The sequence below is a fragment of the Amblyomma americanum genome, chromosome 4, assembly GCF_052857255.1.
Source record: "Amblyomma americanum isolate KBUSLIRL-KWMA chromosome 4, ASM5285725v1, whole genome shotgun sequence".
Lineage (NCBI taxonomy): Eukaryota > Metazoa > Arthropoda > Arachnida > Ixodida > Ixodidae > Amblyomma > Amblyomma americanum.
In genome coordinates this window covers 218,704,859-218,722,295 of record NC_135500.1, presented here as the reverse complement: position 1 = coordinate 218,722,295, position 17,437 = coordinate 218,704,859, and the positions used below count along the sequence as shown (strand labels likewise).

General features: G+C 43.9%; 1 protein-coding gene across 1 annotated transcript in view; it reads right to left on the bottom strand.

Moving 5' to 3' along the window:
• The window catches only part of LOC144129371 (WD repeat-containing protein 48), a 44,842-nt gene that overhangs the window by 16,511 nt on the left and 10,894 nt on the right, over positions 1-17,437 (bottom strand). Inside the window, exons 6-12 of the mRNA XM_077663444.1 lie at positions 14,097-14,287; positions 9,857-9,961; positions 8,790-8,909; positions 6,640-6,705; positions 5,585-5,672; positions 2,708-2,805; positions 980-1,087 (exon numbers count right to left, since the gene is read on the bottom strand). Coding sequence (XP_077519570.1) covers positions 980-1,087; positions 2,708-2,805; positions 5,585-5,672; positions 6,640-6,705; positions 8,790-8,909; positions 9,857-9,961; positions 14,097-14,287 — 776 coding nt within the window. The remainder of the gene's footprint in view (positions 1-979; positions 1,088-2,707; positions 2,806-5,584; positions 5,673-6,639; positions 6,706-8,789; positions 8,910-9,856; positions 9,962-14,096; positions 14,288-17,437) is intronic.

Below are 17,437 nucleotides of genomic sequence, written 5' to 3'. Positions count from 1 at the left end.
ATGGCGCTTTCTTCTGTTGAAGTTGTAGCGTTCCATACTATTCATAGATGCAGCATCGTCACCATTTGAAGCATCCATGATAGTCTCTTCGGCATTAAGAGCGTCCATGAAACTTGTCTCCGAACTACTGGTTGTCTCCATAGTTTCGGTACCGTTAACACCACTCATTAAACTTAACCCTGAACTTGTAGATGCACCCACATCAAGCGATGTTGATCGGCGTGCTCGCCATGCTGCTGCATATGCACATTGTTTAGCTCGCCGTTCTTCTCGTTCTTCTTCTGTTTCTTCAGCACGACGCCGTCGCTTGGCCGCAGCAGATCGTTCCAGCCTCGCCTTGTACACATCATCCAACATAGCGCAAGGCAGCGCGCCGACCACTGCGAGGAGCCGAGCTGTAGCCCCATTTATCCTCCTAGCGTGACGTCACACCAGCAAGCGCCCTCTCTCGGTAGCGCCGCAGCAGCAGCGCGCAAGGCTTCGTCTCCACCATCGATGCCGCGAGCTGAGGCCCCGTCTCTCGGTTTGGCGTGAAGTCACACGGTCACGTGACGCGCAGCTGTGTAAGGAGGCGCCACGACCACCGATGGGCCGAAAGTGCGAGCAGTATTGCTTTCGCAATAAAAAACACTCCATTTTTAAAGCCAATCTTCTTAGCTACTAAAGTGCCTTTTGCTGCTGGACAAACATTAAAATAGACAGAAGGTGCCATAGAATCGATTTTCACCAAGAGTGAAAGTTAGATGCAGTTTTTCACAGTGTCCCTTTAAAACCGATGTCAGGGCAAGAACTAGAAACAAGCATGAAATTGCTTTGAAGAAATTTCCGGCAACAGTGCCTATCGAGAAACTCATCAGAAAAGGCAAGCCTCAGTTTTTGTGTGCAAAATTAAAGTTTCCTACATCGCGAAATGCAAAAACAAACTGAATGGCAAAGCACTTTCCAGACAAAAATGCTGCTCATACAGCAAGGCACTTACGCCTGTTTTGAGGTCAACAGAAAACCAGTTGGGAATGTAGACCATCTTGAAGCGCTTTTTGACTTCCGCCTCAAAGTCAACCACGCCAAGATCTTCCACTTTACAGGCCTGACACACAGGAAGCAAGAATGCACAGAATAAAAACCAGGAAGGACCCACTGAGGAACTAATTATGTATGTTTGCAGTGAAATGTCAGTGCAAGTGCACAAACACATAAAAAACGAACAAGCATTCACTTTTTTTTTTTTCTGTGATGAATTTTGGTGGCTGCTCGTCATTTTCATATAAATGAAAAACACTTTTTAATCAGCATAGCAAAAAGCTAAACCTTTCTTCCGAATGAAAGATACAGGTTTCCTTAGGGCCCAAAATCATTGAAAATCTACATTAAATATTATCTTGTTTGCAATTATAATTTTTTTCTACCAACAGGTGAAATTCAAGGGTTGAGAACGACATTTAAAAAAAAGAAAGAAGAATGCGAATTAGCAGATCCTTTTGCAATTTTCTGCAACTTGACTGAACTTGAAGACAACGCAATGGCATACATTTCAGCGATTTTCCTACAGCAAATTCTCTTCCAAGCTCTTTGCAAAATAATTGCATAAAAATTACACGTGCTCAAAAAATTGTTTTACATGAAATTAAATTACATATTTACAATCAGCATGCTAAAATACATGTTCCCTGAAGATTTCATAATTATTACTACATTATTAAAATTTTGTTTTCAAGACCAGGCCCCCCCCTTAAGATACAATATCTCTTTTTTAGATAGGCTGACAGATGGAGTGCTGACACAATTTGATCCTTCTTTATCTATACACAAGGCTTCAAAAATTTCTCGTTCTGATCGCGTTTTCATTGTGACTAGTACGCACATTTCCTGAAAGATCGGTGAACAGGGTACAGGGTCAAGATTGTCAGGGTATCCTTTGATAAAAAACACCGTTTGCAGTGATCAGCGAGATTCCCCCAGCCGATATGAATCCCGCTGCCAAGTGGAGCTCTCTCAGCCGCTCATTTAGGCATCGACCTGACTGCCCAAGGTATGACTTGCCACAAGTGAGCGGGATTTTGTACACGACACCGACTTTGCATGGAACGAACTGCGTTTGGTGGTTCATAGGGCAATCTGGCTGCCTTGCTGCGCCGTTCATGAGAGGGCACAAGCTTCTTCGGGGCAGTCAATACAAGCTCAACGCCACACTTTTTCGTCAAATTATTTAGATGGTACGACACATTTTGCACATACGGCATAAACACAAATTGAATTTGTTGACGAGGATCTTCTCGGTTCTGTCGTTGCCCAGTTCTCACTTCTCTCAGTAGCTTTTTTGCCAAAGATGTTATGGTTTCCTCGGGAAAATCGGCGTTCTCTAGGCAGTGCAGATGGCATTCAAGACAATTTTTCCTTATTGCATACTTTCATGTCCAGAGAAACCAATGTACATCTTAGCAAGTTCATTTCAGCAAAATTAAGCAAAGCTCACAACAAAACCATCACATAACTTATTATAAAGTACACAAGGATTTGTTTTATGTGAAATTAGACGACAAATTTAGAATTAGCATACAAAAGTACATGTTCCCAGAAGAATTCACACTTGTAACCTCGCCAATAAGTTCTTTTTAGACCTTCTTCCCCACATTACCGAACAGCACAAAAATATGTACTTCCAAAAGCTGTCACATCTACGTCCTCTGAAAGCCACTGTGAGACTTACATTGAGCACATCCCACACGGCCACGTTGTTGGCAGTATCCTTTGTGAGAACATGGCGCTTGTCATTGAGGACCGCATAGTGCCTGATACTGGGGTTGCCTGCGTAAGGAAACAGCACTCATATCATGTGCACAACAAAACTCATTTTTTTATATGCGTGCATGAGATGAGTTGACTGGACTTGTAGCTCAAGTGGTAAGCAAGAGGAAGGATAGCGGCAGAACAATGAGCATAAGTTTAGCTTTTAGCACGTATCTACTGCCTACAAGGCTAGAAAAGGCATGCATTCTAGCAGATTATTAACGTGAATCCCGATCACTACCATGCTGACGTGCTATGTTGCTTTAATTTGCCACTGCTGTGCAACCTGCCGTGTAAGTGGTATGCACTGGGCCACAGTGGTGCCATGGCGCTTTGGTGCACCGCCATCGGCCGCCATGCTTGGAGTGCATATAGCAGATGAACTCCTGCTCCGCAAGAGTGTTTTCTTCGTGTGTTGCATTCAGACTGTCGCTTGGAACCCGTTTACATCGGAGATTCGGCAGGCAGTTGCTTGGCACGATGGCTGCATGCAACTACATCATAAACAAACACCACTTCGATTAAGCAGCTGCGCTTGTTAGCGTTGCTCGAGAAATGGGTGTAGCCACGCAGCAACTAAAGTTGGTTACAGGTTGGGCGCCCCTTGACTCTGGGATCGAAGCTTGAATAGTGGTCAGAGACATCAGCAGTTCCGTGAAACAGGTGAGCCGCATGTAGTACAGCCACATTTGCAGGGAAGAGGTCGGTGACCCGGCCACTCGAAAGCTGCGGCATGTCTAGGTGCTCCTTGCATAACTGTGGACTGCGCATCTGTGCATAACCCTTTATTTGCGATCTTTACTATGGATCTAAACATGATATAATGCTTCAAATTTTAATCTTAGGGCGACCTCTGAACATTTAGGATGAAGTGCATTCCAAACAAATGCAGGATGACCACCAAAGTCTGCTTAAAAGTTGAATGAAAGGATGTGACCTCGAGCTGGCTTAGATCTTGAAATAAATTCCTGGGGCAAGGCGCATCGTTTTTGGGGGAGCTGTGGCCACCCGGGCAACGTCTATTTATCGTGGACAATGTGAAATCTGCGCTTATGTCAGGGTGATACTGCAAGCTTACGAGCTGGCGCGGCAACCTTGATCCCTACCAGAACAGCACACTGACTTCTGTACCGTGAACTTTGTCAGAAGCCGACACAACAAAGAGAAACATGACACTGATGAAACACAGACTATCAAATGTCAACTACCAGGTACTCTCCATGTCGAATTTGTCAACATGGGGCACATTGCAAAAATAAACAAATGCCTAGCACAGTTTGCTGCCCTATGAGCAGCTGCTGTGGCAACCTACGATCACCTTTGTGCAAAAAAAAAAACTGCTCCAATGTGGAAACAAGGTATCCAAGTCCGGTAATGTGCATGCGTTCTGTATAGAGGACTCCCACACAAGACAGAATCGGAGCCTTTTCTCCAAGATTTACACGGAGTGCTCATGCACCACAGACACTGCAGTGAGTGACCGGATCACCAATCCCTTCCCTGTGAATGTACCTGAACTACATGTGGCTCACCGGTTTCACGAAAGCTCTACTGTCACTGACCGCTATCTGAGCTCTGATCCCAGAATCGAGAGGAACACAACCCGCGAACAACCTTCGTCCCCGCTACTATTTGACTGGCCTGAGCAGCACTAACAAGCGCAGCTGCTCAGTCAAAGTGGTGCTCGTTTATGACGTAGTTGCATGTGGCTACTGCGCCCGGTGACTACCGGCCCGGCCGCGTTGCGATGGAGGCCAACTTTTGCACGTTAAAGATCCCCAGGTAGTCCAGGTGGTAATCTCTCCTTTATCCCTTCTCTTACAATGGGTTCCGGGGTCCGCTCAGATGCGAGACAGATACTGCGCCATTTCCTTTCCCCAAAAGACAATTTTCAATTTCAATTTACCAGCCGAATCTCTGATGAATGCGAATTCCAAGCGGCAATGTGACACACAAAGAAAACATGCTTATGGAGCAGGACTTCATCTGCCATACTGTAGCGCAACGGCACAGCTGTGCGCCAGTGCATACCACCTACATTCTGAGTGGCCCAGCATGCCTTTCCCTCCTCTAGTGTCCCTATAATCAATGTCAGGCTGAAAAGTCTGCTGTTAATTGCAAGTTCTTGGAAGCAGCTACAAATGTACAGAACACATGTTGGTCAAATGAGAGGTCGAGGAAAAGAATGGTGATTAAAAGAATATGGTGGACTGCAAGCAGTGTTTCCTAGCAGTTTTGCGCTCTTCATTCCGTTATTGAATTCTCACTTTTATACAGTCTTCCACATCTTCAACCACAACCCTAAGTAGACCACACTCACAAAGCTGGCACATTTAGTTGTAATACTAAAACTTTCTCCAATTCATTCATTCCCCGCACATCAACAAACCGGTATCGCCTTCCCTCCTCTGTTTCGGTTGGCTGCATGCAATATATAGTATACTAGCAATCTTTATTTCTCTATATATGAAATCACTTTCTTTGTGTGTTTCATATTTTTGACACTCTGTGTACTCTGACATGTCACCGCACAAATAAAAATTCCGCATCAGGCTACGAGCTTTCATCCTGCTCTATGCAATGCACGCTTAAGAGTATTACCTGTATATTGTTGACATCCTTATTATTTGTTACTTGTATTGTTAAATTCTTGCTGTGTTTATATATATTGTATTTAGCCCACTCCCCTCTGTAATGTTTCTATTCTGAGGGTATCAATAATTAAAAATAAAAATAAAAAGTAACAGCAGCATAGTCGCTGTGTTGTGAGGAGCTGCGGGCATTGTTATCTGCTCACCTTTGATGACTGCCTGTGGCTTCTGGCTGAGTGGGACCAGTATGTCGACATCATAGTCCTCGAGTTGGGAGCATCGATTGTTCACGGGCTGCACAATTTTGAGGAGACGTGAAAAGAATAAATAGAAGAAACACTGCATAAAGGGCCTCACATGCATGAAAAAAAGGCTGACCACAGCTGGGACTCGTTTTTTTTTTTTTTTTTCATCTTCTGAGCCCTAACCCAATGCTGGTTTTATCTTTCCCCTGATGCCAGGCAATTAGCCAACCAATGCAGCAAAAGTTTTTGGGCATAAGGTGATGTGAAATGAGGTGAATATGTCAGGAGGTGAGCTGTAATTGCATATCTTCATTTGTTAATAGCTAAAGCTGCCTGAAAAGCTTGAAATAAGCTTTCGCATTAATCTTTAAAATTTGCATACATAATAGACAAGCACATTCAGTTTACAGAAGTTTAATGCCACCACGTACTTTGACATGTGCGGCCAAAATCTAAAAAATAAAATTTTGTGATCTGTTCAATAAGACAGCCAAGGCAAGATTCAAATGCAATTAGTTGTGAAAGTAAGCAAGAAAACAACACTCGGGGTACAAAAACAAAGAAAACAAAGGCACTACACAATATTGATGGCAAATTCCTAAAGAAGACCCAAAATGATTACACCATACATTGTGTTATGTGAGCGTGCCATAAACCGGCAGCTGGCTGAGTATCACCTGTGATGTCATCATGAGCAACAGCATACAGCATTATCATCAGCGACGTCAACCCGAGTGCTATAAAAATGACGCACACCAAACAAAACTTCGCTTTTTCGCTTGTGTTACCGAGATGTTCACTCCAAACACACCACACACAGAAATAACAAAAATTACATGTAATACTGGGTATAGAGGCACAAAGCAGCTGAGGTAACCAAGCAATAAAAAAATGCAATGCGAATGACGAGAAAAGACGCACCAGTAACAACACGCAACATTTTATGCAGGCACAGCTGGGTTGCACAGAGCGAACAATAACACGATGTTTAAGCACAAGTTTGCAAGTGCGCTCACCCAGTTTTTGATTGACGAGTCTGTAGTGGCAACCCACAAGGATGATGTGTCATTGCAGAGGATCATCTGTAAAATGAAGCAGAAGATGTCCAACATGATGCAAGGACATTGTTTTGAAAAACAAAACAACAGGAATGCCAGGAAATTTATTTCCTCATATAAGAGCCAAGGGAGATAGCCCCAAGCCATTTGTGGAATTTTTATAAATGTTCAGATAAGTGTTCCGCAGTACACTTGGCCCTAACAATAAGTTGCTTGATAAAGGCAACTCAGCCAGGTTGTTACACCCATGGTCACGAGATCTAGGTGGGCCTGGGAGTAAGTGCACTTCAAGTGGTCGCAGGTGGGTGCGTTAAACGTGCTGCTGTCAATTCCACAAACTGACAAAGGTGGAAAGTCAAAGTTACATTACTATCACATTCTTACCTACTCAATTTTACTTTGAAGCGTGCAGTGTGAGAGAGGTGTTTATTGCACATAGTACCACGTCTTTTTGGCAGGTCTCAAAAATTATTGCAAACTTCACATTGGCACATGTGCTGCTCGTTTTGAAATATGATATAGTACCCTAAGTGCACCACATCTGATTTATTTAGCAGACTAAGTACAAACCACTTTAGGCAAGAAATATTCCACAACTTTGAAAATGGCTACACTGTACCAGCAGTGATGTAATATTGGCAGATAAAGTTTATGGCATGCATGTTCTCGGAAAAAAGTTTATTGTAGCTCTGCCTTGTGAGCTAGCCGTATGGTGTAGTTGCCAGCAAATAAAATATGCACGTCCCCTCACGCCTTGACACAATTCAGGTGACTGAATTATGCCGCTGCGCTGAAATAAACTTTTTTCCCCCATGCTCGCTTCCCGTAAGCTTTTGAATGTAATTGTACAGCTTCAGGAGTAACAAAAATTTCGTGCTTATTAACCTAAGCTCATTTAGCAGTCTTTATGCATGAAAAGTAACTATATATCTCTCCAACTGATGTTGTGGTCGTCAGCCCAGTCTCAATTAAATCAAAGAACGGCCATTTCGGTCATACACCAGGGCAGTGCATGCCAAGCTCTTTTGCACCAGAAGAGCATTTAAACCTTCAGCCACCTTCTTTTTTCGTTTTCTTTTTGGATGTGATTCTTTTAACATGTCTTTATTTCTCTTTATTTCTTTCGCTTCCAAAGGAGGTATAACAGGGGCCGGGGAAACAATGGCACAGCAATGTCTCTGACATATTAGTTTTCCAGAATCAACTCGTGTAAGTGCAGTGTGGGCAACAATGATGCTCCTCCATCAGAAGACACAACAGGTTAATCTGATGAGACCAGTGCATATATAAGTCATAAAAAAAAAGGACATGGTGTTTCACAGAAAGACAAGTAGCAAACACGCAAGGCTTCAGTCACATCAATGCTTAGACTACTTTCATATTAAATCAAATTATCACTGAATGACCAACAGACACAGCCACATGGAATAAAAAAATGTTTCACTCTCCAATAATCCAGTGCAATTCATGACAGTGTCTGAAACCGACACTTTAGTTCATGATCACAACAACCATAAAGTGGGCAAAGCTTTACGGCTGCAAAGGGTAAATGGCATTGTTTCGTGGTTGTCTCATCTGAAGTTCACAACCAGCCTTTGCAGTAGCCGTAATTCAAACAACTCAGGTAAGGTACATTTGAAAGAGTGCAAGTGCAGAGAAAATATTTGATACCAGATTACTCAACTAAGAAGGGCGTGCGGTCAGGCTAGTTGATGATGCATCACGTAAAGAAATCAGTGCGAAAAATAAAGACAAAAGACAACAGAGGAGACACATAAGACGATTAACAAGTGTTAGTTAATCCTCTTATGTGTCTCATCCGTTGTCGTTTGTCTTTGTTTTTCGCGCTAATTTCTTTGAATAAGATTACTCAATCTTTGGTTGAAAAAATATATCTGTGCATTTTCAGCATCCCTCTTCTCTGTCATTATGCACCGGGTGCCCATTTGCCCTTTTCACACACTCTACATATTTCTTGTGTGCTATAAATACACCTCCATATCTCTGATTCATGTTCTTTGATATTTCCCTTTGAATTGATATTACGATTTGTATCCAGTGCACAGGCAACTGAGACAGGAGATGAATGCCCATGCTCCCTGTTCTACCTTGAGAACTGGTGCAGTCTCCTCGCAAATGAGTGCGCGGTTGTCGGGGTTCCTCAGGTCGGTCATGAACACCTTGCGGTCCCGGCCACCGGAGAACACCGTCGTGAAGCTTTCGTTTACCTGCGCAGGCCAGTTCAGAAGTCATGCTGGCATACAGAGTACAAGGCAAGCAGGAACAGAACTCTAAAAGCCACTCCCTGTCTTTTTGGGTCCAGCATTTGGCTTCAGCAAGCTAGGTCAGTATGCCACGTATTCTGCACGTGAAAACTTGCTGCCAAAGCATAAGCGTCATCCATGCACTACCCATATACTAATAGTCACATAAAGGCTGCTGGACAGCTTATTTTAGATTGAATGCGGATAAAAATTAAGTGCCGTATGCCCAAAAATAACAAAATCTCTGCATGGAAGATCTACGGCTAACTAGCATTTACAAGGAAATTAAAACAAGATCCAGAACTACTTAGCACAACACCGGGCCTGATAATTCTGGCTGCCCTAGCACCTTATGTCTTAGTGCATGAAGGATACACACACCAGATCACACTGATTGGCCTGTCAATCTCGATGTGGACTCTGCTCACACTGTTTCCTAGCTGAGGCAAAAATGGTCAGCGACACAAAAATGGCCCTGCCAGTGCCAAACTTCACTGAGTGAATGACGATGTTGAATGCACTGGCATCCGGCATTGCCAGTTATAAGAGCAAAGCACATAAGAACACTCTCACAAGGTTATAAGAGCTCAATGAGTTATGTCCAGATTGCTTGTATGAACGTCAGGGCATAACAAACAAATGCCAAGGTAATGGTAAAATTGAGGCTCGACTGTACTCAGTGAGTGCTAGCTCCCATTTAGTGATGCATGCACAAGTAAATTTATTCCGTATCTCAAAAAAATTACCAAAAACTGGCTTGTGCAGAACAATAGCAGAAATTTTTGCGCTGACTTTAAAAGGGCTGCCATGAAGAAAAAAACCCAAAACTTTCCAAAATGCCAGTAGTACCCAGATTTGTTGGCAGCAATTCACAAGAAACATCTGACACCAACAGAAGTGCAGCACCTCACCTGCAGTGCCCACACACCTTCGTCATGAACCCGAATCGTGGCAACGCATCGCTGCTGCCCCAGTGACCACAATCGTATTGTTCCATCTGAACTTCCCGAGAGACACTGCACAGACAGAAAAAAAAAAGTTTGCAATAATAGGGGATGCAAACAATGTTACATCATCAATCAGGTCTGACACTTATATCCCTACTCTTTCTGGAGTTTGACACAACTTGACTATACCCCCCCCCCCCCCCCCCCCCCCCCCCCCGATGGAAACAAGATAAATGTACAGGCGCGGCCATACCGTATTTACACGATTGTAAGTCGACTTGAATGTTAGTCGACCCCCCAAATCACACGTCCGAAAAAAAAAAAAAAAAGTTGACTCGAATATTAGTCGACTCCCCAAATCGCATGGCCGAAAAAAAAAAAAAAAACACCGGTGGACGCGATCAAAAACGAAAATTTATTGCACAGATTGGCTATTCATCCTCACTTGAGTCATTTTCAGTGGTACTGCTGCCGTCGTCATCGCCGCTGCGGTCCCACAGCACATCGTCCTCCATGGAAAGCTCGCACTTCCTAAATGACCGCATCACGACATCACATGGTACGGCCACCCAAGCGGTAATCGCCCACCCGCACACAGCCACCAGGGAGGCTCTCTTCATGTGGCCCGTTGGCACAAGTTCCTGCCCTTCCGCCGCCAGCCACTCGCTATACTCACGCCGAAGCAAGTCCTTGAATGGCTTGTTAATGCCAACATCTAGCGGCTGCAGCTGTCCCGTCAGACTGCCGGGAATCACCAGCATATCTGCAAGTTCTTTTCGTAGCTCTGCCTTCACTTTCGCGGTAAAGTAACCGCGAAATGTGTCCAGCACAAGGAGGTTCGAATTGTGATTTTTGAGGGATGCCCCTGTCCTCAAAAACCGCACCCGACGGTACCAATCAATAACTAAGTCGTCCGTCGTAAAGCCTTTTTCATTCACTCGCACAATCACACCTTTCGGGAACGTTTCCAATGGCATAGTTTTTCTTTTCAAGACGATGTACGGTCGGAGCTTTGTGCCATCTGCCAAGCATTATAGCATAATAGTGAACCTAAGTTTCTTATTTCCTGTCATGAGAAGCTTAACCTCGCGAGCTCCCCTCACGCTCACTGTTGTGTTGCTCGACATGTCGAAATAGACTGGAGTCTAGTCCGCATTGCCGATTTGGCCGAGCAGGTATCGCCGCGAGTTGCGGAGCTTGAGGAACCTATGGAAGGCGAGAACTTTCTCCTCATAAGCAGCAGGCAGCTTCTGGCATACACTAGTGCGCTGACGAAGAGAGAATCCAGCCCTCTTCATAAATTTCGAAGCAGCCCAAGCCCTGCTGGCTTTGAAGTCTGTTCGGAGTACCCCAGCTTCCACAGCGAAGACCTGGGCTTGTTGCGTGATCATTTCGCATGTCACTGGAAGGGACCGATCACGTATTTTGGTGACATACGCTGCAAGCTTGACCTCCAGCTCCAGAAAGCTTCCCAGCTTCGACCCACGGAAACCTCTTCACTTGGAGTTGCAGTTGAAAATTCTGTCTCGCTGCTTCCGCCACTCCCGCACCAACCGTTCAGAAACGTCGAACTTGCGGCCCGCCGCGCAGTTGTTGGTTTCTTCGGTGTAAATGATGGCCTCCGTCTTGAACGCTGCAGTGAATGAGCGCCAAATGCTTTTCGAACCTGGAGAACTCATGGCGAAGTACGCGGCGGCAGTCGAGTCAAATGCACCAACTCCAAGCACCACCAAACAAAAAGTGATCGGTGTCGGGGTGTCGGCTGTTCCAGCAAACATCGGCATTCCCCAAAAACACCGCCATTACGGGCATAATCATCTAGCTGCTGTATTATGCAACCAACTGAAATAGCGGCTCTTCCATCAGCTAGCGACACTCCCGGGCGCTGGCACAGACTCCGTGATTGGAACAGCGGCCCTTCCTTAACTATCGATACTCCCGCTAGTGAAATGAAATTGAATTGGTTTTTGGGGAAAAGAAATGGAGCAGTATCTGTCTCAAATATTGGGGCCCAGCTGTAAGGGAAGGTAGAAAGGAGGGAGTGAAAGAAGAAAGGAAGAAGAGGTGCCGTAGTGGAGGGCTTGGGAATAATTTCGACCACCTGGGGATCTTTAACGTGCTGTACTGACACCGCACAGCACACGGGCGCCTTTGCATTTCACCTCTATCAAAACGCTGCTACCGCGGCCGGGTTCTAACCCGGGTATCAAGATCAGCAGCCGAGCGCCCTAACCATTGAACCACCGCGGCGGGTAATGGTGTGCGCAGTAAAATTAAAAATGAAAAATCCTTTCCAAAAACCCGCGCAATACCTGAATGCTACGCTTGGAGCCGTAGAGCAAACAAAAACTTTTAACCTCACAGTAGCGTCCCTGATAGATCGTTTTTCTTGCTTTTATTGGCAGTGCAAGGTTTCATTTCAATTGTTTCATTTCGATCACTTCGTAATTTCAAATTTCAAAAAAAGGGTCGACTTACAATCGTGTTAATGCAGTAAGTAAATGGAGTGCATGATTTCGTTCTAAGTGCATACGTGTCTTCCCTATAGGGACTGAAGAAACAGTTTGTCCACGAAAAAACGCACTGGCGTCCCCTACAAGTATGCACACACCATTGCTGGCAATTTCAATTAGGCAACTCGTGAAAAATGATAAAAGCCAAGAGCGTGCTCCGTTTACTGTTGTCCGTGCCTGTACAATCATCTAGCAAGGCATTCCTTGCAGGTAATCTACTACTACAAACCTGCTCACTCAAGCATAAGTAGCACAGCAATGCCAGCACAGCAAACAGTACGCTACACGCTACATTTGTTGAAAGGTTTTTGCAAAAAGCCCACTTAATAGGTGCGACTGTTACATGTTGGATGCACAATGAGATTATCACGACTATAAGTAATGCTCAAAGACATGAAAATGTGACAAGTAAGCATTCAATCAGCATTTAGGTGCTGTGAACCTAAGCAGCAATATAGGCGTCTGCATCAAACACAACATAATCTACATTTCTATAAGTGTGATACAGGGCAGACACAGAGGGAAGCAAAACCCACCAAAGGCCAAACAAAAAAAAAGGTGCAAAAAACATGTGACGCTGCCCTCCATGCAAAGCAAGTGTCAGCAACAGCTGGTTGCCACTGTCACAACTTGCACAATGGGTATTTGCACCACTTCATGCATCGACTTCTATACATTACTTACTATGACTACCATTCACTGAATTATATCTCATGAATTATGAATATTTTACGAGAGGGTTTGGCATGTGCCTGCAAAACCTCTTCATAAGAGGTCAACTGAATCGTTTGGTTTGGTTTATGGTTTATGCAGTTTAACGTCCCAAAGCAACTCAGGCTGAGGGACGCCGCAATAAAGGGCTCCAATAATTTCGACCACCTGTGATTCCTTAACGTGCACGGACGTCACAGAGTACACAAGCCTCTAGAATTTCGCTCCATCGAAATTCAACCACTGCGGCTAGGATCGAACCTGCACCTTTCGGGTCAGAAGCTGGTGGTTCCCTAATACTAGTGAGCAAACCACATGCTACACACCTGATCCTGTGCACTGACTGCTAGCCCATGAGGCTTCAGCGGACACATACAGCATGGTGGCAAGTTTGCATATAACGAGTAGCGCAATTAAACAAATCACAGGCCATTTAATTATCATGATATGATGACAATGCATTAGCATTACTTCTTATCCTCTCCTCATATTTCCTTACATACTTTGCCATGCATTTCTTTACACATTACAGCTTCTGTGCTTAACACTGGCTGACCGAACTGCTGAGCAACTTTGCTTTCATCTCTGCCAAGTCGCTCTCAAACATGGCCATTTTTGCTGAGTCAGTCATAGTCTTTTGCATTGTTTTTTGCTGAGCCATTAGTCGGTTTCATTTTTGCTGAGTCATTCTGAGTCATTTCCATTTTTGCTGAGCCATTCTTAGTCATCATCAATTTTACAAAGTCATTTTTTCTACTGAATTTGTTGGGGGGGGGGGGGGGGGGGGGGGTTCTTCCTGTGGCAGCCACATTGCGGACTCTCTTTCCTCTCCCACACAAGTGGAGAGGAGGATTTCCCATCAGCTCTGTGCAGTTCTGTGCACACAACACTACGGCAGACGCCGCCTTTTTTTTAGTTTTTAGCACATTAAACACACATTAAACAAATCTAACACCTTAAAAATAAGTTTCAGTTCGAACCTGAGTGCCCTCTCGGTTGAGGACCAGTGCCTTCACATTATCTGTGTGTCCCTTGAGCTTCGGCATCTTTTGGCAGGTACGAGGATCCCACACACGTATCACCTTTTCAGTCGAACCGGAAATGATCACTGTGCCTGGTGGATTCATGGCCAAACTGTATATGCTGTCTTTGTTGTCCGTCAGTGAAGACGCTGCATCAACGTAACAGCAGAATCAGCAGGCAGCACCAGTCTCAGATGCAGTCATGGACTACTGTGCTTCAACACAGTCTTTCAATGTAAACTAAGGCAACTGCTGAAAATCCACTGTGCAACAGATCATGGTTGCACATCTGCCTTGGGAAAATAAAATGTAATGTTACCATATACCATATGTACTCGCATAATGAACCCACTTTTTTTCCAGAAAAGTTGAAATCAGTTTTTGGGAAGGGTTCATTACGCGGGAAAGAAAGTTTCAACAAATTTTTTTGGAAGGGTCGAGATTTCATATCATACCTCCGTCCGTCCTTCCGTCATCAACAAACGCACGCAGTCAGATGCGTTCGTGCCGCTGGTGTTTAGCATCGCTCACTTTGACGTGATCTGGCAATTTTGTGGCAGCCGGCAGCGCTGGCCGATTGCGGCGAGATAACGCAAACATGCTGAACACCAGCCCTGAAGGTCAGGCAACCATTTTTTACGCGAGGTTAAAAAAACATACAGGACAGTGACGAGTGCGTAATGCGAATGTTGCTCTGCCAATTTTGTCGAGTGCACCGCCCGACTATACTGCAGGTCAAGGCATTCTTTTTCAAATTTGTTAATTTTAAATTTCTTGAATGAAATTTTCTTCTCAGTTTGGACATGTCTACTTTCTACTGGTCCACTAAATTAAAAATTCAAAATTTGTGTTTTGCAAAAAAAAAAATCTGAGCGTGTCTTGAACTGTTGTTGAACTAGCATTTTGTTAACTCTGCAGGCTTTCCACAAGGTTCAAGGAAAAAAACAAATATCAGAAAACAACGTTGTTGAAATACAAAACTGAAAATTTGTAAGAGAAGTTAAAATATTATTTCTAATAAACTAAAAAATTTCATTGATATCCATCAAGAGATTAAAAAATTTTTGCTGAATGCCGAGTCTCCCCTTTACAGAAAACTCGTGTTTCTCAAAATATGTATTGACAGTGCAACAACTCCCTTATTTAACTAGAATTCCTTCTCATTGAGGCAAAAGTTATGTGCGGCCAAGCCCCGGAAATTAAAAGACGAAAAATCAAGTCATATCTAGACTTCTGCAATTTTGCCATTCAAACTGTTAGTCTCTGCATAGATGTGCACGTGAAAACATTCAACATTTCGTAAAATTCAATCCCTAAATTGTCATCGCCACATGAACACATCAATTGTCATAGAAATTAGCAAACCGCAAGGCTTGTATACTATAGTGCCATGGCATAAATTACTATAGATATCTTGGAATTGGGAAGCTTATCAAATCACGTAGTTATTGATGTCAAAAGTGATCAAGTAGGAAATCAGCCATCTTCAAAGACAACACTTATTAAAGTGGGGCTCCATCGAAGGAGGGGGGTTTCTAGTTATTCGAAAACAGGTGGAGAGGAAAATAAAGAGGAAGAGAAGGAAAATGGCTGGCGGCTTGTTTTGCTCGTCGTTTCATACAAAGGAGAGAAAGAAATCATTTTTAAACATTGTTTGTTCAGTTCATGTCGCAGACCTGAAACAAACGATCCTCATGCTCTGCCAGTGTGCCCGTTGTTGTTATGTAGAGTTGGAGCTGAGCGACCAGCTCTGGAATGACTCGTGCTGTGAGGGCATGCCCTAGTGGTACCAACCATGTATTTTTCTTCGCCTCAAATTTTTAAGAACATGTTCATGGTTCTTACTAAAAATTACAGCAATACTTCTGAAACAATAAAGAAGAAATGGTTTTACCACCACTGACAAGAACAAAAAATGGTTGCTTGCTTTGGATTCATGCAGTCCCTACATTCCAGCAAGGGGGGGTCCCAGATCCCTTGCAAATATTGGTGAGGGGGTCTAAGACACCCCAAGACCCCCTTAATTTTAAGCACTGCTCAAATACCTTTTTGTTTTCACTACTTTCAATCTGCAAGTGCACCGTGGGAGTTTAAGAACGCCTTTTCAATCACTAGTCAGCAGAGATAAAAGATGTCTAAAACCAAAACACACTGAAATACTTCAGAGTTCCGGGTGGCAAGTTACATAATTTTTATAACTTTAGCACAAATATTTGGATACTTTGCAAAATAACAGCACTGTAAGCATATACACATTCGTTAACTTAGCAGCTATAACTGAAATGAAATCTGAACTGCAAGTTATGCACTGCAAGCTATCAATAACAAGTTCAGGGCATAAAGCTCCGTTTGTTATATAATATGTTAAGTAGCACATTACTGCTACTCTTACTTCTGCAAAGTAGACACACAGGCAAATAATGTACTGGTTCCTGTCATTGTAGTGGACCCTAATCATATGAACACAACATGAACTGCGGCCAACCCTATTTAAATAAGACTCAAATGAATGAAGTGCACAACAGATTTTCATACCGTCATCTGTAAATACTAACAGCTGCTTCAAAGCCAATCTGCATTGCGTGTTAGGCACCCTAGGTAAACAAGACATGCTTCTTGTTGACGCTCAGTTCTGCTTGTTGTAAACGCCTCACAAATCATACTTGATGCTAAGCTGCATAACTGTGACGGCTTTGTCTACAGCAGCGCTAAAACCTGATTGTTTTTACAAAATCCCAAGTGTATGGACATGAAGCCACAACCAGAAAAAAAAAACTGGATGTGTCAATCTTTTTATGCACAGAAACTACCAGTCCCACACTGCTAGAAAGAAATGACAGAAGCATGCAAATGCTCCTTTTAATGCTGAGACCACACAGGTGCACCTCAGCTCATATGCTTACACAGGGAGCCTCTGCCACAGGCTGGGGTGCAACAGAAGCACAGTCACCAAGAATTAAGCCTTGGAGTCTCGGATCTGTCAACGATGGTGTGACATGCAGCCCCAAAAGAGAAGATGCCCCACAAGCCACTCGAAAGACGAGCCCTCTTTCATCAGCCTATGCAACTGGCCAGAGCACAAGTGGAAAGGCCATGGCAGCTATAAACCATACAAAGTCATGAAACACAGCACGGTTCCTTTGGAAACGCAGAGTGCCGTCAGAGAGTAACAAAATCTCTTGAAGAAAGCCAGACCGCGTCTTTCAACAGAGTGGGTCTTGCCAGATGCCAAAGCTTGCTTCTCAAAAGGCGGAAAGATAAACCTTTCTCCGACGCTTTGGCTCGTGGCCAAACGCAAA